We start from the raw sequence: 22,511 nt of genomic DNA on the forward strand, positions 1-22,511 counted from the left end.
AGAAAATTATCTACATGAGCAGCTTTATTTATTGTTAATGAAACAATGACTTACATTAGGAATCTGAGATACAAGACATTTGCAGAGAAACTAACAATCTAATGCTAAGGTGGAGTTAATTCACTCTAGCTCTAGAGTGTGATTTAAGACTCTAGCTGTGATTTAACCATGATTATAATAATTTCTTTCTGAATTTTTTTCATGTTTGAACAGAGCTCCTAATGTTTTTTAGCTTATTACTGGAACACTTTTGGAAGCTATCTAATAGCAGTATATTTAGATTTCAAATCCACAACTGGACTCAAAGTCTGTGTTAATTTAAAATTCAAACTATTCGTAAAACAATTGGTAACATATTTATATTGGATAATAGGAAAATTTCTCTCTGCAAAGGGTTGTCCGTATCTGGAAAATACTTCCCAGGGCAGTAATGGAGTCATCATCCCTGGAGGAATTTAGAAGATGTGTACAAGTGGCACTTACAGACATGGTTTAGTGGTGAGCTTGGGAGTGCTGTTAAAGATTGGACTAAAATGATATTAGAATTCTTTCCCAACCTTAACAATTCTATCTAATGCACACTAAGATGCAGGAATTTTGGCAGAGATCTAAAAGTCAAAAGTTATCAGAGACAACAGCAACAATAAACTTACGTAACTGTGTAATTCCCAGCAGTCCAATCAGTCTGACCATGCTTCTCTCAGCTATGCTTCCTTATCCCAGAATGAGGATAAATTTGAATTTATCAGAACCTCAGGCTCTGTGGTCAGACAAAAAAGGTGTACTTCAAAAGAGGATTACATGGCAGAAGAAAGCCAAGCTTCAATTAGCAATACCGTTACAACTGGCTTGTGCATTCAAGCTTTGGCTTGAACCTGAACTAGAGGAAAGATGTAAATAGCAATGTAGTTGAGACCTTCAGTAGCTCATTAGCATCATTAATTTGTCGTCTTTAGAAAGCTGAAAGTACAGACAGTAACAGCAAAGTTGCAGAGCAGATACAGCATCTCATGGAAGCTATTGCATCTCTTTGGGTTCTCTGAAGCCGTAAAGTTAAGAGTTTTGCTGTCATGAGTAGAAAAGAGTATGACAGAAGTCCGGTGCCAGTAAGATCTTCTTGACTGGAATGACCCCTTCTGCTTGGAAATGAGAGTCTCTTTTCCCCTTCCTAGCAGGGATATAAGGTGGAATAGAATAACCTCCATGTCTTAGTCACATCCCCTATGGCTACTGCAAAAATTAATTCTATCCTGGCAAGGAACCAGGATATGTAATACCAACATTCTGCTTAGAGATTTCCTATGTCAGCTAAGTTGGTTAGTTTAATTTAAGCTGTTATATATATTTTTTTACAATGATATCTCATTTCTAGGTTAAAAGTACTGACTGGTCCAGGGGCACCTGGTCTATACTTCAAGGATTAGTGGAAGAGGACTTACTTCATGATGTAGTCACAGAACTTGCTGCAGGCCAAATATGCAGAGCACCTCCTGTGCAACTTCTTCACCCTCTTCTAGAACATGTCCTATTGGTGAGAGATGGAGAATAAAGTATTATTAAAAATAAAAGCAATAAATGGAAGTATTATGATCTTTGCTTCTGATATTGTATTTAGTAGTTTTTAGTGATGCATTCACCCTTTTTGTGCTCATCAGTGTGCTTGTAAAAAGAAGAAAGAATTCTAAAAAGGGTTTTTTCAAATTAGTATTTATTTGCAAGCCAAATTAATGCTCTAAATATTGTGGAAGACTTGGCCACAAATATTTTTTGTTACTTTTAGAAACAGCACTATGCTTGTATGCCATGGATAGAGAGATCGATTGAGAGGATTTGCTCTAAACAGTGGTGTATTAAACTGGAATATCACACTAGAGCAAGTTCTGCTTTTTCTCTTCCCTTTTTTTTTTAACTATGTATTTTTCTCCTTGGAGTTGTGCATTAAATTGCATGTTACTTCAGTGATTAATTTTGTTCACTTGGGATTGTAAAGATTAAAGGAAATAAATAAACTCTTAGTGACTGGAGATATTATAGATATTTGACTGGTCTGAAGTCAATATTATTTTCTCATTTTACTACAGGGAAATACTGATGCAGTATTTTTTGACAAACTTTGTCACGTTTTTTACCTTGTTCTTCACTGTAATCCTCCCTGGAAGTCCCCATCTATGTTAAAGTATTATTTGGATCTTCTTCAGTGTCCTATTTGTAAGAAAGGCACATGGTCCTTAATAGAGATGCTTGTAAGGTAAGAAAGATTATTGAGGTACTCTATACAATAATTATCTTACTCTAAACTCAAGGACAGCAGAGCAGAGTTGGCATTCTATTGCATCAAAGTCCTATTTTCAACAGAACATGTTACCAGTATGTGAAAGTCTAGAGTTGTAACAGATTTGGACATTGTGCTTTATGTTTCAAAAAGTGTTAGCTCACAGGCAGATGGAATTTTTTTGAAAGAAAAATAAGTTTATTTTCTTAGTCTTATTTATTTTTTAAGAATTATTTTATTTCTTATGCTCTTTGCAGAGTATAGTAATCTATGTACTCTTGCTGGTTTTGTGTGTATACATACAAATAAGCACACACATGCCTGCGTGCATGTATCTGCAGTTACAAAGCACATTCAAGGCTTATCTTACCAAACATGATGTTTCATGTTGTATTTCGATTTTAATCATAAACCTTTATCATCTTTTTGAGGAAGTCCGATTATATCTTACCTACATCTACAAAGACAAGACAGTGTTCAAGAGCTGTTTGGTTAGTCTCTGCTTTATCTTGCAAACTCATTTTTTGTAATTTGTATCAACAGAAATTAATTCTTCATTTGGAAAAGAAACTATACTTCTTATTGCTGTGATAAAACCTTAAGTAAAATTTAAATACTTTGATAGAACTGTGATTACAGATACGTGAATGTGTATGATTGTAAGCACGACTTGAAGAACAGGAAAGAGAATTTGTCTTTTTGATGAAGTGTTTTGGTTTTTAGTACTTTCTGGAGAATATGAATACCCAGAAGTTGTATACCTGGTTGTAGTACTCAAAATTCTCAAAAAAAGTGTGTTTGCATGTTACTTGAGAATGATCTCCATCATGTTTGACTATCTGTAATCCCACCGAGTAGTCCCATCAAGTTGTATTATCTGAACCGAAGTTTGTCGGATGTTACCATGTCTATAAAATGCTACAAGATTATCTTGTATTTAGAAGATTTTAAAGAAGTTCTGTTTAATATAATAATTGCACGATATATCAAATAGAGACAGAAAAATGAAATCTACTTAAATTATTTAGTTTACACTATAATACAAAACCTTCATCTGGAACAAAAAAGCTCAGTCACAAACATGTTGTGGTTTGATTTTTTTTTTTTTTTGGAGGGGGGTTTGTGGGTTTTGTTTGTTTGTTTGTTTTCTTTTGAAAAAAGCTTTAAAACCAGAAAATTAGGCTTTAAAATGTTGACTGTTGCTGGGGGAAGTAAGCTATTTCCTTGTCAAAGCAGACCAGATTCAAAGCTGACTTTTGTGCCAATAGATAATCGGTTATTTCTGTCATACAAATGGAATTTTTCATTTTTTATTTTTCAGGTCTTGCCTTTATTGCGAAACAGCTTGTCATACAGTCACAGTTTCAGGGACAGAAGATGAACTGAGGATAGTTCATAAAACATTATTGAAGTTCTTCTTTGATTTAGTAAAAGGTGAAGTAGAGTTTCTGACAAAAAGGTAGGGTTTATAGAATAATACATGCATTTATTTTTTTATTTACAGCAGCTTGTATCCTGATTTGTGTATCTCCCTGATAAGATACTGCTCTACAGAGCAGTTTAGCAGTTCCATTTATATCTTTCAATTCTTTATTTGTCTATTGTAAATTCATAGGTTTTTTTCCTAATCATGTTCTAAGAGCTTTTGCTTTTCCCAGTGTGTTTTTTCAGTAAGCATTTAATTTTGCTCATTAAGTGGTATTTTCAGATTTACAGTACTTTGCTGTTCATTCTTTAAGGTAGACAAGCAGCAGCATTTTGAATGTACTGATTTATATGTTTGATTTTTTTCAGTTCAAATAACTGTTATCTCCCTATTACCTTAGGGAGACAATTACCTTTCCTTGGTTTATGAGGTATAAAAGAAGTCTAGGTTTTGCTTTGCCTTTATATAGTAATGGTGGCCTTTACTTTATGTAAATAGTGGCACAGTATTAGCATTCCCCAGTTCTAACAATAAAAGTCATCATCATTGTACTTAATCTTCATCAGAAATTGTGCCTGATCTTACCATAGTTGAAAATCACCAAATCTGTGTGCACTTTGAATGAAGACAAGGTTTCTGTCTGGTAACTATAACAATCAAAGTGGCATAAAGCTTTAGTTTTTTTCTCTTTTTTTTTCTTTTTTTCTTTTTTTTTTCTTTTTTTTTTTTTTTTTTTACAGTTTGGTTGAAGGAACGAATTCACAGCATCAACAAGTCTTGCCAGAGACAGTTCTTCTGAAGACATTCTTGCTTGAAAGTGGAACCACAGTGCTTTTTACCAAACACATAAATATTCTAGCAGATTGGGTCATACTTTCCCATAGAGAATTGAATGGAAAAAATGATGTGAGTGTGAATTTTATACTTTAAAATAATGAAGACTGACACATTTTTTTAAAGTCATCCCTTTGTTCATTCTTTTGTGAGGAATTATATGTAAGTATCACAGCTGCTTGTTATAGCTGCCTTTTGTTGTGAAGCGTGCTGGTTTTTGCTCTACTAAAGGAAATGAATTGATCCATAAGATTCTTACATAGATATATAGAGAAGAAACGAGTCATGAGTAGCTTGTTGGCTACATTCAGATGTTCACATGCCCTTACCAGCAGGTATTACTGTAGTTGTTAGAGACACCAGCTTAACACATTCTCTCAAACAATATGAGCAAAAGAAGTGATTATCTTATTTTACACTGACAGGATTCAGGAAATGTTTGAAAGAGAAACCTAACAAAACTAATACTTTTTTTGTTGTTTGCTATAGGTATGCATTGTTTCACTGTAATAAAATGCCCCGGTTTTCTTCCTAAATCTTTTCGTTTCATTCGGTGTATTTCCTAGGATTTAGCATAAAAATGGAATTGAAGGCAACTTAATTGCTATTCTGTGACCTGCTGGCCAGCAGGACATTGACCTGAAAGATACTAAGTGTCCTCTATACCACCTATTTCTTTTCAGAAGCAAGAGGCCTTGTAAAACATCTTTGACTTCTAGATTCTCACATAAAATAAAACCTAACTGCTGTCTCTGCATTCTCTTTTAAATTATTGTGAGAGCACAGAATAAATAGGTACTCCATTCACTTTTTTCATACAGTAACAGAACAATAGAAAATCAAGTATTTCAGGGAGAAAAAAGCACTTTCAATATAATATCTAGTAGTTATTCACTATGCTATGAAAGCAAAAAGATTAAACATAATGAGAGCTTCACTCATCGTACCTAGCCAGACCTCCTACCTTTTTTGAGGGCTATCAAAGCAAGACATTGTGAAACGGTGCTGCTTTTTATCCTCGGTCAAGATATTTAAAAAATGCCTAAAATTAGGCTTCTATACCCATATTTATATTTAAGCAACCTATCTTTTCAAAGGTAGTGAGCAGCAAGCAGGCTTACATGCAGTTGGTGTCAGTAGCCATTCTGTTTCTTTGGAAAATCACACTGCTTTCATATTTTTCCTGGTGTTGAATCTGCAGTTTAAGTGTAGGGTACCATTTAGTTTTTTCTGCTATGCCTTCCTTTGACAGGTTCCAGCACTGTAAGCCATGCCTGTCTCGTAAACCTTTCTTTGCATTGGCAGAATAATCAGTTTTGTCAGACTGTACTAAATATATGAAAAGGAAGCTAAATCTCCCCACACAATGTAAACCAGAGAGATCTGCCTTTTGTTTAGATTATACTTTTTTTTTATATACACATATATATCAGAATTGTCATTTTAGCACAAATCCTGGATGTCTGTTGCTTTCTCACGTTGATCTTATGCACTGTAGTGTAAACTGTCCTGCAGAGATGAATTCTAGCCTTAAAAAGCAGCTTGTTGCCTTATAATATCTGTAATGTATTACGTTCTTTTCTAACAGCTTTGTTCCTCATATTTATTTATCTGTTGCACTTTCTTTCCCATTGCATTTTTGGAAAAAATGATCTCTAAACCAAAATACCATATTTTTACAATCCAACTCATTAATCCCTTCATTCACTCTCAGTCATGTTACACTAAAACTTGGTATTTTTCTGTATTTTCAGAGACTAATTTTAAAATTCCATTACACAGTTTAAAATGTCATTCAGAAAATCAAAAGAGCGAAACCTCCCTAGCTCTGCAGACAGAAGTGTGTTTTCTCCTTCCTTTTTTTATCATTTCAGAGGTACATAAATAAATACACAGTGTTCCCATGTCATTAGAGGTAGCATACAGGGTGCAAAAATTGTCCTTCCTGTCTTCAGTTTGTGGGGAGTGAGTCATTACTTGGTTTTTGGTTTGTTTTTTTTTAAAGCTGTTTGCTTAAGAGGTAACAAACACCTTGACAAGAAGCATGTAGGGCCATTCAGAAACCTAAATGAAAAGAACAATTTTGGGTATTGTTACTGTCTGCATGTGGTTTGTGACACATTGGGTGTCCATATTTCTCAGTGCACCTAAGTGTTTTAGCTTGTGGGAAGAAACAAACATGCCAGTTGTGCTTTACCAAAGTTCTCTACAGTTCTTCAGCAAAAATATCTACAAGTGGAAACAGAGGAATAATTTTAAATAAATTTGTTCTTTGAGATTATCTAATACTGTATTTACTAACTGTTAAAAATGGGCAGTTATTATTTTTTTTAGCTTTTTAGAATCAGATTCTCTTTGATTCAAAAAGATTGCAACAAGTAAGTGCTGGAGTGCAGGGAAAATATCTGTGTATGTTTCCTCTCTTCTAGTACTGAGTTGTTGTAAAATTATGGTTTTAATTATGTGTGTAAGCATGCCATGTAAAAAGAGCAGTCCAAAAAAAAGAGAAAAACAAAGCATGAAGTTGAGTACATTTGTTTTCTGGATGTATTTTAGAAGTAGCAGAATAAAAATAGTGACAGGAAATTGGATGTCCTCACTGATCACTGGGTTAATCTGTTGGGACAACTTGGTGGAATAATATTGATACACTACTCTTGTAGTTAAAAATGCAGTACCAAAAAACATAAGCAATTTTCTATTATTTACTCTCTTCAAATCAATTTTTAATATAATTCTAAAATAAATTAACATTTATTATTTGTTATATTATTTAAACAGGTTTCATGAGAGAACTTCTGGTCAAAGTTCATTGAATCTAATTTCTTAATTCAGTTTTAGAATTTACCAGGGAATGTGTATGTTGCTTATAATTCTTCTAGTTGCATTGAACTATTGCATGGTTTTTCACAATGTCACAGATGGTATCAGAAATGCTCTTCATCCCTAAAAATACCGGTGGGGATTTAAAAAAAAACTGTCTTACATAGCCTGACAAAAAGGTGACAAAGGCATTGATTCAGGTTTTTAGTTGCACAGTATGAATTTGTGTGGTGTAGAACCAAATGTCTTTCTGGTCTGTCACTTGCAGTAGCTTTTTTGCAAGTATGTTTTAGGCATTTGCGGAGTACCACATTTACAGCATATGAAGAAAGAACTCTTATTTAGAGTTATAAAATAACTCAGTAATTCAAAGTTTAAAAAGTTAAAATTAATTTTTCTATAAGACCTTTCATGTGTAAAAACACACTGTGAAACTCCTGCCACCACAGCACTGTGTTTGACTTGACAAAGCATTGAATGGAACAGCAATGTAGGAATTGCATTTGCTAAGCTAACAGATACCAGTTGAAGTGATGTGACCTTTGTATGCTAACACAGTCAATAGCTTCTTCCCACTTCTATGCTTTTCTTAGTGACATAGCTTTGATTTTCAACAATAAGAACAAGGAAGCGGATTTTGAAAAGAGGTTTCACTGCATCTTACTTAATTAGCTGTACATGGTGTAGTGGGTTGATCACAGCTGGCAGGTAGTCCCCACCCTGCAGTGGGTTGAGGGAGAGAATCAGAAGGACAGAAATTAAAAAATTTATGACATTATATAAAGACAGTTTAATAAGCAGAACAAATACATACTCACAAGCAACGCAAAATAAGGATTCCATTCAGTGCTTCCCATCAGCAGATGTTCAGTCACTTCCTGGAAAGCAGGGTTTTATAAAACATGGCAGTTACTAGGCAAGGCAAACACCGTGACTTCGATCATCTTCCCCTCCTCCTTTACACTGTTTTTACTGCTGAGCACAATGTTTTGATCATGTTGGGTCATGTGTCTTGGCTGAGGCCACTCCCAGCTTCTTGTAGGGGTGGAGTGGGAAAAAAGAGGTCTTGGCACTGTCATACACAGTAGCAAATTACAAGTTTAATGGAAATGCTTGGGGTTTTCTGCCTTTTTAATACCACATGTGTTTTCATTACTGTGTTTGTATTGTTTTGTGGTTGAATTACTATGTTTTTATTATCATCTGTGTCACAGTCTCTGTTGTTCATTAAGTACGTCTGTTTCATTTACTGATGGTCAAGCTGATTTTGGTACTTTTCAGCTCCTAAGGAATTGTAGCAAATTATTTTAAACCAACTTTGAATGTATTTTGTTCTCAAAGGAGTATCAGACAAAACATTGACTGTGGTGTGTACACAGTATGGTTATTTCTTACCCAAAATTGTCTGGTTTCAAGTACTCATTATCTTTCACAAGATGCCATGTATCAATTGGTGCTCTAGTGTAACAGTAGTAATTCTGTGGTAGACCCCTAGATCAGATGAATTTCATGTGTTCCTACTATGGTGCCTGTGTTCTTCCGAGCTGTGCTGTGCATTCAAAACATCTGGCGGTATATGTGGTAAGAGGAATAACTTACTACAGAGGAATTTTATTAAGTATTTCTACATGGCTCAGAAAGGTATGTAGATAGATGTGACCTTGCACAGAGTAACTCATACGCTAGAAACATGGCTTTACCTCTATTGATTAAGTGCTCACATTGGTGAATAAATGCATTCTTCTATCTCATGGTGGTGTCTGGATAGCATGCTAAATTCCTGTATATTGTCTTGATGCCTCCTGAAGAAAACACACTTCAGCTTTCCTTTTCATGAGATTTCCACAGGATCACTGAAAAAGCTGAGTTAGAAGGGACCCATAAAGTTTTGGTTGGCTTTTTGTCGGTTTGGCTTTTTGTTTGTATGGAGTTTGGTTTTTTGTTTTGATTCTGGGGGGTTTTGTTTTGTTTTGTGTGTGTGTGTGTCTGTGCCTGTTCAAGGTAGAAAATGGTAAGGCTAATATTCAAAAGTAGGGGGTTTTTTCCTAAATTGGCAGCTGCTCATCTCTTTGGAATTTTTGGTAGCTGAAGAAAGTTTCCTTTTCCAAAGTGATTGCTGAAGTTTCTCTGTGCAGGAAACTGCATCCTTTTACATTCTGGCACATACATACTCACAAAAACAGCTTTAATTTCATGATGAAATCTTTAGAAAAGGGGAATGGTAATAGAGCAGGGAGAAAAAGATCCCCGTAATTGTCAAATTAAACACAAGGTTAACTGGAATAAGTGCAGTATTTGCAATCTTATGGTTAAACAAAATCTAATTAAAAAAGAAATCACGTAACAATTGTATTTGTAAGCTTTGATACTGTTTTGCATATAGTTTTAGCTGATGTTTTCATAGAACTTGTTTTTCTCCACTACCAAATCTTGATATGGCATCAGTGATACTAATTTTGTTATCTGGCTGCAACAGTTAGCTTTTGAGCAGAAGAAAGGCCAATGAAGGAGTGAGATGGCAGCAGAGTGGACTTTTATCTAAAGAAGTTCTGGTACATTATCAGTGTGAATTTTTTATATAATACAGATCAATAGATACACTCATTTTTTTTCCATTTAGGCTTTCAGAAATGAAGTTGCTGGTCTACTAAATGCAATTCTTGGAACTGTACTGGACTACTGGATCATATCAGGTTTGCTTATGGACAGAAATGTGTTTCATCAAATACCTGATTTGGCGCATTACCTTGCCATTTCTTGTGATGGTGAGTGTTTTCAAGTCCTCTCAAAAGTCTTCTAATCAGATACACCAAGTCCTAATTAAAATCCTTGGTTTAGTTTCAAGTTGTTTTTTACCCAGTGCAGCTGTACTCTGCATGGTGTGTACATATGCAGGAAACCATTTTGTTTTGTATGTGTCTGTCAGTGTGAAGCAAATATCAAATAGAACAGGTTTTCTTATTAAAATCCCTCTAAATGTCTAAATGTTGATGTGAAAGCAAGACCACACAGTCTGAGACAGAAAAAAAAATAATTTCAGAGCTCTCTTGTCAGCTTAGGAGAACCTTTAAGCGTATCATAATAAGCCTTAAATTCAGACAGGCAGAGACACCTTACTCAACTCGGGCGAATTTAACACTCCAGAAAATCAATAGATTGCTAAAGACACTTCAACCATAAATCTAAAACCTACACTGAACCGTGTGACTCCTACAACTTCAAGTGAAACATTTCAATGTCTCCTCCCAAATCCTAGTACTTAATGGAAGGAATGGGAGAAAATTCCATTGACTCCCATGAATTACTGTAGTTCCCCCTCATTAAATATACTAAGTAAACAGAAACGTCACAATTCAAATAAATAAATAAATGAATAAAATGAAATGTCAGTTGAGGTATCTGTACTTTTAGCAACAAGGAGTCAAGGAGCTTGAAAGACAAACTTACCTCAAGGAAAGTATTGAACTATTTTAATTTAATTTTCAAAATTAATTCCCACCAAAGGTTCCCCTAACTCCTTTTCCAATCATAGTTTTCTCTGGTAACACGTATATGTAAGCTTCATTTGAAGTGTATCTGCCTTCTACTGAGCACTCAAGAAGAACCACCATGAAAAGAAATTAAACTAAATTAAATTAAACTAAAATCTTAAATCTCTGGACAATTTGTTCCATTCCAGTCTTACACAGAGCAAATGATGAGGACTTTTTTAGGCTGACTTAGAAGGCCAAATCAGTTTGAACTTTATGGTGTTTAAATCAATGGAGCTTTTAGTAGGTACCTCTCCACTGGATTTTGTAGATGCCATATAATAGAGACAATCTTGGCTATATATTTCTGTAAGGCTTTCTTACTTTCCTGTATATAAAAACAGAAAACACAAACAGGATTCAGTCTGTATATACAGATTTTTGACCTGTGCCACTTGGTACATCTGCAGCACTTAAAGCAAAATTGTTGCAAGTTTTTCTAAATTCAGTTATACTTACAGTAGCAAACATCTGTATTCTCAAACTTGGGTTTCTTTTTTGATTGAATCTACAGATAGTTAATTTATGAGCACTTCTTAATAGAACAGAAGATTCCCTTAGTACAGTAAAGATTTCCTTCCTCATTGCAGATGTTGCTTTCCAACTATTTTAGTTGTTATTTTGACATCTTAGAATCAAAATACAAATTCTTACCACTGTAAGAAACAAAGCAGTCTTCTTTGCCAGAACAGAGGTAGGTCATACATATGCCTGATACGTATTGGTACATGTATGGATATGTACGTTCATCTACCACTTTTGTGGGGTGGTTTTTTTGAACAGTATAAGCTATTTGGTTGTATCTAAATGGGGTTGTGATTTGCTTATGGTGCCTTTTAACACAGAACTTGCAGGTCACCCTGCATTAATTGTAGATTTCTTGTTCACATTTTGTAGCTCTTACCTGAATTCGTGTCACTTAGAGATTTAACAGGTGATCGCTTGCAGAATTTCACAAATAAATAATTTAATTCTTAAAAAAAGGTGTAACTTCTATAATACTGTATTAAGAGCATTTTTAAAAGTTTCACAAAAAGTGATGCTTTGTCTTCTAAAATGTGTTTAACATTCTCTCAGTATCTGGTCATCTTACCAGATGATGGTTAAAATCTATTTAAATGAGAAGAATTCTAGTAATTTTAGTAATTCTCATGGAATTACTTCTGTCTTTTGAATCTGCAATAGGAGCAAAAAGCTTGAAAGAGCTATCTTCTAGATAAGTAGGTATGTAGATTTCTGTATTTTCATTTTTAGGCTTACTTTATTTTTTCCAATTGCTTTTATCCAGATTTTTCTGTGTGTCAATTAAAAATGTTTCTTTATGCCATACCATCCGACTGGCTTCAACTGTTCGTTGCAGAAGCAGTTTTCAAACAAATGTGTTTACAGAGGAATATTGCTGTTTCTACAGAACCTCTTTCTCTTCAGAAAATAGTAAGTAACTCCTTTCTTATCTTATCACACTTCAGTATTTTACAAGTAATTTGATTTGTAAAAGTCTTAAAATACGTATTTTCATTGTGATCTAAGGTCATGCTCGTTGCCTGCGTTGTCTTTCCAAGTGTTCCACTGCATTTAGATTTCTCTTTGCCTGAGATCTGGGTCCAGAACAATAGTAAGACTTTTCCTGCCAGAGATTCTGTCAGACCTGGTATCTTTTTACATGCAGTTATCATGAAAGTGAAAAAAATGCAACAACAGTGAAAGCTTTTAAAAATAATCCCTGCTGTAATGATTGCAGGATAATAAATGCTATTAAATAATAATAAATTCTCCAATAAAGAATGCCAAATATAGTGTGATTTTTCTTGGCTACCTTTTCCTTCAGGGTTTTTGAAGAGATAGGTCCAGGCATTTGTTACATAGAAGATTTTATGATTTTGAACCAATCATATGGTTCAAAAGTATACTGTATATACTTCTGTGAATTTCTCCTCGTAGAAACGTTCCCCTACTTATCTTTGCCTGCCTTCAAATCACAGTCTGTGATAGCTGGTAAGGAGAAATATGGTAAAAGCTGCAAAAGAAGTTCTCAAAGCCATGACTGCTGGCAGGATGCAGGCAAATCAGGGCTATCACACAGTAATGTCATGCCCTAATTTAGATTCTCATTTCAGTAATCTTAATGACTAAACGGAGTATGGAATCCATAGCTGTATTCTATAGGTAAAATCGCAAAACAACCAAATTTATACCTTTGTATATATTACATTTTCCACACGTAAGTGTTGATAACTTTACAGGAATTTGATGTGGTCATTGTTAATACAGCACATTTAAACAGAGGTTGAACAAAAGACTGTCAGAAGTCTTAACATAAACCAACTGCATAGCTAATATTTGATGTCTATTGCCACATATAGAGCAGAATCGCTACTTCTAGTATGGCCATGACTATTGATCACTCTCTGTAACTACCGATACATTTTTATAGTGCTTGAAACAAGTCTATGTGTTTCGTGTAGTTTTTCTTAGTATGACTGAATCTCCTTTCTCATTCCATACAGTAACAATTAGCTGTTGTCCAGTTTTGCAAGTTCTTCTCATACAGCATCTTATCAGCTAGGCTTTTCTCGGTGTTCAACAACTCCCTGTTGGTAAATGTCCAGGGAAGGTGCAAGGTGTCCCTCACCTCCTGTTTGCAAGATCTACAGTGAACTGCTAAATACTCAAAGCCTTCCTTAATACCTTTCTTCAAATATAATTGTTGTGTATTTGATGAATCCCCCTCACTGGCCTTTTTTCCTATGCTTTTTCCAAACAGCAGAAACTTTTTAAAATGAGCAGTATAAGTGGGTTTGAAACTCTGTTTTACTGGAAACAAGTCAAGGCTGTCCTCAAGAGAGAGCACTTAAGACATAACTTAAGACATAACGGGCTTACTACCTTGTGATGCTCAAAGATTTAATCCAACCCCTCATCTCAGAAGAGATGAAGGAGTGGAGAGAGTATGCCTTTAACCAAATTGCTCCCTGTTTTGAGAGCAGGAAGTCTGTAAATACTTTGTTTTAATACATGAAAGTCAATTAACTGTACTCAAGTCTAATGTCCAGCTAAAGAGATCCAGATTTTCTCAGCTGCCAGAAACCTGAGAGAATTTCCCATCTTCTGTCTCACACACAAGCCACTCACTGAGGCCAGCATAAAGAGTGAATTACAAAAACATCAAAGAGGAATGCAAAAGACAAATTGAAACAATTTAGATGTACAATCATTCAGGGATCACATTTTAAAAAACTTAGATACAGCAAGCTGTGGGCCATGGATGACTGCTTCACAGCAAGTGCAACAGAAGAAAATGTCTTCATTTATAAAATGTTACTTTCGCAACAGGTCTGTTCCTATTCACCTGCTTTGCGAGAGATAGGGATGTGTGAGACAAAGATGCACAAAGCAAAGAAAAAGAAAATAGGGCAACAGCCATGCCCTGAGTCTCAAAGGACATTACAGATGCTAAATGGCGATAAGCAGAGCCAAGTCAAAGTGCTGCCTGATCTACCGTAAGTAATACCTATAACATCACCAGTTTTATTCTGCTTTGGGGGACAGCTTCTGACCTGACACATTTCTTGAACTTTATGTGACCTGTTTTGTTGTCTACAAATTACTTCAACTGACAGAAAGCTCCATTGTAAGCCTGTAACACCTCTGGGCTGGGGTTTCCCCTTTTCTCTTTGATCATCAATTTCAGTGTATATGCAAACTGATGGAGTTATATTTGTCAAGTATTAAATTTATTTGGTATATGCAGAAGTTCACTGTTCATAGAATTACCTTTAAAGAAAGTTTTCAAGTGGGCATTCCTATTTGATTTCTGTTTTAAATATAGTTATAATTAAATGGCATCAAAATCATGTAATTAAGACATTTTAGAAATGATGCTGAAATGGATAAATCTAAGTATTCTGTATGTACAGAATTTAAAATCATTAAGTACATATACATTAAATTAAAATATGAAATAGTGATTTTTAAATGTGTCCCCTTTGCTCTCTTTTCAGTGACCTAATTTTTAATAAGCTTAGAGCAAAAACAGAAGTTCAGTCTGCACACACCAAAGACAATTGTATTTTGGCTGAAGAGGTGCATAAGAGAAATATTAAAGGTATTCTATCTAATTTGTTTCAAGAAATTTAAAGTGGCTAGAATTTATAGTTTTGTGTTTAAAAACTTGTCCTGATGAATGCTTGGCTAATATAATGGCTTATGCCAAGAATTATTTTCTTATGGTCCACTTTTCTCTTTTCCAATGTCTACTTAAATGGAGGAATTTGTATATATTGTAAAATAAAGTTGCATTCTTCACTACCCTCCTCCTCCCATACATTAAATAGTGTAGAGTTTGTGTGAGCTCATTCCAGTCTTGCCTGCCTTTGCTGATCCACCTCAACCTGTGCTTGGTAGGATCAACGTCTTCTGATTTGCAAGTATAATTCAGTTTTCATCTCTCTGAGTCCTAGACATTTTGTGAACAAAGACTGAGGAGTATGCTATGTTACATAGCTGTTTTAAGCATATGGACTGTTTTCTTCCAGGCATTCAGCCCAGACTATGAAAGGCACTTGGCTTTTTACTATACTGGAACTCACGTACCTAAGGAATAAAACAGCACTGCAGTAATTCATTCAGTTCCTATTTATTACACAAGTTTAATAAATTGTACTTTGCATGAGGCTTGCTTTACTACAGAATTACTTGCTGAACTACTTTCTCATCTTCATCATCAGAAATTTACCTGCAACTCTATTAATATGACACCCAGGAGGAGGCTCAGAAAAATCTGGCAAAAGCAAGCTGGAATTGTTCAAATAATTAAAAACAGAATTGTATCACAAACACTGAAGGACAAAAGTAGACCTCATACCCTTTAAAGGTTTAAAATAACTTCAGCAAGAGTCAGACCATATATTTTAAAAATTGTTTCCCTTTGTTTTTATTGCTTTTGCAAGTAAAATTGATGTGAATTATTATGCCCGATTTCTACAAAGAAAAGTGAGCCGAAGGACTGGGGAGGGTGGGCAATCAAACAAACCAATGCTTCTTTTTTTTTCTATTCTCCCCTGCTAAAATTATTAGTGTCTTCTGTTAAAAGAATGGGTACAGAGCTGACAGATTTACATAGTAAGGTATTAATAAAACAAAATGTTCCATGTAAATCTTATTACAAAAGAGATCTAGTCTAAGATATCTTGAATTTCTGAGATGTTTCATCATCTTTCACCTGGTATCCAGATTTTCCTCTGGCTCTTGTTCAAACCTAATCAATTATTGAAAAGAAAACAGCATTTAGAATGTGTCTGAAGTTCTTATTACGCAGAAGCTAGTGGTGTCTTTACATATATGAGCAGTAGCTCTCAGTTGTTTGCTCTTTAATTTTTCGCATTTATTTCAGCTGTACATGGTACTAAGGTTTAGGATTTTTTTTCCCCAGGGACTACTACTGATGTATTGCTATTACTATTGTTACTATTGTTATTATTTTTGTTGTTGTTACTATTATTATTATTATTACTACTACTACTATTATTTCCCTCTTTCTCCCCTCCTTCTCTACAGTAGCCAAGTCAGACAGTCTATTGAGAAACAGCAAACCATCTGCTAACGGATTTGAAGTTTTGATTTATACTTGAGTGTGTAGAGGCACTCGTGCTTAGCCAGAAACATTCATTTGAATTAGGCTATAAACGCTGTGTAAAAAGAACTATACATTTTAATGTAGGTTCATGAATAAATTTAAGGGAGGGCAACTGCACTCTAAAGTTTTATTGCTTCAAAACTCAGTATTTTTTGGTGGTTTGTGATCACTTGGTGCTTTTATAGTGTGATTGAAGCTTTAAACCTTGAACTAGGGGGGAGATAATTCCTGTGTTAAGCCATTTGCGGTACAATTTCATTGCTGGATCTCTGGTGGAACAGAAGCTCCGTGGGGTTTTTTTTCTTAAAAGATATTTAAACAGGATAAAGGAAAATCTTACTCATTATTGAGTTTTCTGGTACATAACCAGGTCTCCTAGTTCCAGGCCCTTTGATTATTTTCTTTAGTTGCTATCTTGCCGAGTCTGGTGTAATCTATTAATTTTTCATGGTAGGAGAGACAGCCCTGCATAAAGCTTGCAGAAATAACAAAGTGGAGAGATTGATTCAGCTTCTTTCTTTGCCGGGAATAGACATTAATGTTAAAGGTAAGTTATCCATTTTCTCTACAGAACTAAGAAATTAGGATGCATAAAGTATGCATAAATCTGCTTGGTAACAAGTTTGTATTTATACAATCTAAAACTCTTTCTTTGTTACATAACAAAACGGGGACTTTACAGCAAACATTAAGATAAGATGAATTTATAACTGAAGTGTATTTTAACATCACATTTTCTACTGATTTTTAAAAATACTAGTTTTATTCCAAATGTTTTTCAATAGAACTTCTTTTTTTCAAATCACAAGTTGCCATTCTAGCTGTAATGAATACTAAAAAAGTAAAGTGTTTTCCTGTCTAATGAATGACATTATTAACATTTCAGTACTACTTCTGCTGTTTTAAAACTTCCCTTGATTTATAATTCAGACTATGCTGGCTGGACGCCTTTGCATGAAGCCTGTAACCATGGTAGCACAGTGTGTGTCCGTGAAATTCTGCAGCGTTGTCCAGAGGTAGACCTGCTCAGTCAAGTGGACGGGGTGACTCCTTTGCATGATGCACTGTCAAATGGACATGTAGAAATTGGCAAGCTGCTACTTCAGCATGGGGGTGAGTGCATTTATGCTAAACTGGTTTAGGGGAATTATCCACTGCTCTGAATCCATATGAAGTTCTCAGTGTTTTTCTTAATAGTTTCCTAAAATACTACATTATTATGAAATATTGTAGAGCATTTTTAAGCCAAGATGGTTTGTTTACAGTAAAAAGAATACTGTTTTCACACTTATCTTGATCAGCTGAACATGAAATTAAACAAGGATTTCCACACGTTTTTCCAATATGGTAATGTTTTTATCCTGCATTTTACACCATATGCATTGCAACTGTATTCTCACTAATGAAAGTAAAGATTACCTATTCACCTATCAAGGCTAAGTATTTTCTACTGTTTTGATCTATTTTTACCACAACACAGAAACAGATCAGTTAAATTTCTATATATTCATGTGTTTCAGCATATATTTTTCAGCATTTGTGAAAATTGATGTGACTCTGAAGTGTGTCTCAGAAGAACACAATTATATTGGTAATTGGTTAAAGAAAGTAATCGATATTGTAGTCACGGTAACTGCTGTTTAGGGATAATAGTGTGAGGGACACCTTAGTTTCTAAAGAAAGTACTTTGCCCGTTAGGCAAGCACACAAAGTTTTAAACAGTACTTTTTGTTCAAAGACAGAGTATTTCTATCTTGATGTATTCAGTGTATTTAATTTAGTGTGTTTAAAAAAACCCTGAAAATATCAACAAAGAATGGTTTTGGATAGCAACTCTTCCTTCTTTCAATTAATTTACTAAAATTAGTATTTTAATATTTAGTGTAAACTGTGCTTTATATGCAGTTTTTTCAGTAAAAATCCAGATTTTTTTTTCAGTAAAAATCATTCTTTGTTTAGTCATGAGGAAGAAGAGTGTCTTTAGACAGCCTATTACTTAAGGGAGAGGAACAAAATTTTGATACATTCTTGGCATATGACCCTCTGTATTTACAGTCTTCTCCTGCCCCCTAAAGGCTGTGGCTGTGTCTGTTGTGCAAGCACCAGATCATAATCAATAAATTCCTTCTGCAGTTCTACCTCTGTTTACAGAGTCTCAGTTCTGTGGCTCCCAGGTGTTTTATATCTCTACTGAACCATGTCACCTTGACATCTAATGTGCCAAGCCAATACCTGGGCTCAGTTCTATCAATTGCAGTGATGCAATAGCCAGTATTATAGTAGGCCCAGCTTCTCAACTGGAAATGGTATTGCACTGACAGATGTGCATTTTTCCTAGGCTGTTGTGAAGAATAGGTAGTGGATGATCTTGTTATCACTGGGGAAGAACTATACTTGCTCTTGCATTCATCAAGGTTTTCTGGGAAGAGTAAGACTGCATGTATCTTTATCTCTGCCTTTGTCACACTCTGAGTTATGGCCTGTCAAGTAACTGACAAGCCCATGGTGGAAAGCATGTTACCTCTTCAGTGTGAATTTACTTAGCTCAACAATTTAGAACACATCTCTCTAAAAACATACCTACTTTCTGTCTCTAAAAGCCTTTAGCTTGCAAAAGTTAATGATACTAAATAATCAGAAATAATAATACAGCCTTAATCAGAGCAAAGTTAAAATATCCTTTATGGATATGTAATGTGGGAATTTACCTTTTGTCAATAAAATCTACTTCGGAAGAAGCATTCATGTTAATATGGCAGCATTACTTTAGCATAGTAATACAAATTTATGTAAGAAGATTCCTGGTGTGCTCATATTTGAAATGCACTTGTAGTATCTTAGGCTGCATCAGTAAGAAAAAATGAAGGCTGTTTTCTTAAGCTTCCCAAGAGATGTGTAAGCTGTTTAAATATTAACAGGTCCCTTGTACTAATAAATAGGAAATACCAAAAGCATTTATTTGTTCAGATTTATTTTATTTGTTCTTCAACTTTATTTATTAGAGTAATTATGCTTTGTGTTTTAGAAGTCTGTTAAGATCAAATTTTGAAACTCAGTTGTTGGGGAAGACTTTGATTCTTACCCCAGTAGTTTACCTTGCTGCACAGCATAAGGCAAAATTGGCCACACCACCCAGAAAAGTAAAATAAAGACCATCATAGTAGCATGTCTTTAATTTCAAGTCAGTGTCAGCAAATAACCTGGTCTACAAGTACTTAACAGAATTTTACAAAAAGTAATAAAATTGCATTTTTGCACACTCTATGCAAGTTAAGACAATATTGTAAAGAAATTGTCACAAAGGATCTCTCTTGCATGTTCTATCTTGTGTTGCAAGTATGTTAGTCATCAAAAAAAAAGAACTTAAGACACCTGGCTTCTGCCAACAAGCAACTCAAAATCTTGTTCAGCTGCCAGTTCATCACAAAATGTTGTTAATAATGTCTGTTGTTAATAATGTTTGTTTTCCCTGAAGGGCCAGTCCTTCTAGAGCAAAGGAACTCCCATGAGAAACTGCCCCTGGATTATGTCGAGTCAGTCACAGTAAAGGAAGAACTTTTCAATCTTGTTTATCCAGGAGAGAGCATTGAAGACTTCTATGAATCCAGAGAACAAGATTTTTGCAATCAGAAGAAAGAACTGTGTTTGATTTCATTTACTAAGATGCTGATGAATTTTTGTTCTGTTTATAATTTGTCTACACCCCTGACTGTTACTCTGAGAGCGCTAGCTTGTTCAGATGTACTTCCAGAAATGGTTTGTGATAGCTTTAAGATGAAAAACGCATTTTCTGGAGATTGGCTGGTGGATACATATTTTAAAGAACTAGAAACTTTTGAAAAACTACCACAATTTCATCAAGAAATATCTGAAAACATGTTATTCTTCCCTAGTGAACAGGCAAAGGCTTTATTAGCAGTTCTGGAAACTATGGTAGAAGCATGTCAGTGCCTAAATCTTTCTAGTGCTTAAATTCCAAATAAGCTACATTGGCTGAATCTTGAGTGTTACTAGCTTCTATTTGCCTGACAGATTGGGATGGGTGTGATTGGAAAGTGCTGTATCATTTACATTCAGTTAAACTTTGTATTTTCTGTCTTGGGAGTATTTTTTTTACATGCCTCATGCCATATTTCTCTTCGGTTCTCTTAGGTAGTGAGCTTAAACCTAAATCAAGCAGTTGTTTCATTTCTTGATAACGACTTGTGTCTACGTATTTTGATATCCCTTAATAAAGCAGATGTTGTAAATATAACATGAAATAAAAACACATGGAAAAGTAAATTCCTTCTATTCATTTTCATCTTATTTATCCTTGTCTTATAAAAATTAAATTGTATTATGTAAATTAATTGCAAGTTGCAAAATTCAAAAGAGAAGGCACTATGTATTTACATAATCAATATATAACATTTACCATGTTTTTGTTTGATAGAAGTGGTCACACAAAGACATGTGGAAAATGTTGTTCCTCATCAGCACTATGCTGTTTGTAGTCTTGTTTATTTGTGCAGTGACCAAGTGAAGGAAACTGGCTTGGACACTTGGGTGACCTGCAAAAATACAGTGGGTAGCACTTGCTGCTTCCCAAGTCAATGATGCTTGAGTCAGTTTGGAAAACTGAATTTTCTCAGCAAAACTTAAGGCTGTCCTTGGCTCTGCTCCAACTCATGTTGGCTTGCAGTGATTTGATAAACCCATTACTCTGGCATGTAGTGATGTGCTAACACTCCTGGGACTACCTCAAAGGAAGACGAAGGTGGAAGCAGTGGCACAAATCTACTTAGGTTGTCAGAGGAATTTACAAAGGATAGGACAAGAGTTTAAGTATATACTGGACATCATATTCTGACACTAAGTATGGATATCCTTAAAACTTATGCCCCACTTAATACGAAACTTTGGTTCTCTATTTTTAGTGAGTGCATGCAAAAACTACACATGGTAAATCCTCTGAACTAATGCTTTTAACGATTTAGGATTTTATGCTACACATTCTATCAGACAGACTTTTAAATTAATTAAGAAAAGTAGAAATTCCCATGCTGTTCTTTGAAAGGTATTGAAGGCAAGGCAGCTGAATTTCCCAATTGTGCTTATGGATCTGGGGTTGTAGAAGAGTTAAACCACTATAATTCTTTGCCCTGCATCTTTGAAGAGATCTAAATAACTCCACATTAGGATCTGGAGGAGAGACACTCAAACAGAAGTTTATCTCCTTCCTTTCCAAGTGAAGTAAGAGCTGCTTTAAAGGATAGAGGATACCTGATTTTTTTTCCTAATAGATTCAGTAATAAATGACTAAAAAACTTAAGCCTTCAAAAGGTAGGTACGAAAAAGCAACATTCCAAATTCCAGTTCTTCTGTAATAGACATTTATAATATTAAAAAAAAAAAGCAAACCACTGAAATTAAGGGCGTGGAATAAGAGCTGCTTCTATAACTAATCTTGCCTGACTAGAGGGACTAAGTTTTAATTGATGCATCTGGCATGCAGCCCATTAAAATTTCCATTTGGCCTTTCTGCAGCTGAGATATATGATCTTACAGCAAGCCACAGAAGATGCTCAAACCAAGCTGACTTTGGAACCAGAACTTCCTTACAAATGTTCCATGCTTATTAACGACCAATTATTATTGGTATACATCCAGGCAAAACAACCTGCTCTAACAGACTAAAAGGTCAGCGCATATTGGATGTTTCTGTCTGTGCACTTCTTTCTCTAGTAAGAAAGAAACACCAAAAACACTTTTGTTATATATGAAATGGACTAATAAACTTCAGTATTTCCTTTTGTAGGACACAATGAAAGAAATATTAAGTGTGTACTTTCTACAAAGTGCAAAACATGTATTTAAGTTTACAACACTAACATTTGCTTTAGTCAGTAATTTGATGCATAACTATGAATTTTTAATAAGTGGGACTCAGGACTGTCAAAAAATTCTGGGCGGTCTCAAAAAGCAAATCCTTTAGAATATTCGTAATTC

At 34.8% G+C, this 22,511-nt stretch overlaps 1 protein-coding gene across 3 annotated transcripts in view; it reads left to right on the forward strand.

Annotated features, from left to right (window-relative positions):
* The window catches only part of SLF1 (SMC5/6 complex localization factor 1), a 33,474-nt gene extending 12,670 nt beyond the window's left edge, over positions 1 to 20,804 (forward strand). For all 3 annotated transcript variants that reach the window (XM_088053994.1, XM_014259107.2, XM_088053995.1), the window contains 11 exons: positions 1,373 to 1,531; positions 2,082 to 2,248; positions 3,594 to 3,731; positions 4,439 to 4,604; positions 9,976 to 10,120; positions 12,174 to 12,319; positions 14,219 to 14,385; positions 14,887 to 14,990; positions 16,975 to 17,067; positions 17,451 to 17,633; positions 19,996 to 20,804. In XM_088053994.1, the coding sequence (XP_087910120.1) occupies positions 1,373 to 1,531; positions 2,082 to 2,248; positions 3,594 to 3,731; positions 4,439 to 4,604; positions 9,976 to 10,120; positions 12,174 to 12,319; positions 14,219 to 14,385; positions 14,887 to 14,990; positions 16,975 to 17,067; positions 17,451 to 17,633; positions 19,996 to 20,492 (1,965 nt within the window). In that variant the 3' untranslated portion in view covers positions 20,493 to 20,804. The remainder of the gene's footprint in view (positions 1 to 1,372; positions 1,532 to 2,081; positions 2,249 to 3,593; positions 3,732 to 4,438; positions 4,605 to 9,975; positions 10,121 to 12,173; positions 12,320 to 14,218; positions 14,386 to 14,886; positions 14,991 to 16,974; positions 17,068 to 17,450; positions 17,634 to 19,995) is intronic.
* Positions 20,805 to 22,511: the final 1,707 nt, after the last annotated feature.

Source organism: Pseudopodoces humilis, chromosome 4 (assembly GCF_049639895.1).
Source record: "Pseudopodoces humilis isolate 2021_Gansu_Grassland_sample_001 chromosome 4, ASM4963989v1, whole genome shotgun sequence".
In the NCBI taxonomy this organism is placed as follows: domain Eukaryota; kingdom Metazoa; phylum Chordata; class Aves; order Passeriformes; family Paridae; genus Pseudopodoces; species Pseudopodoces humilis.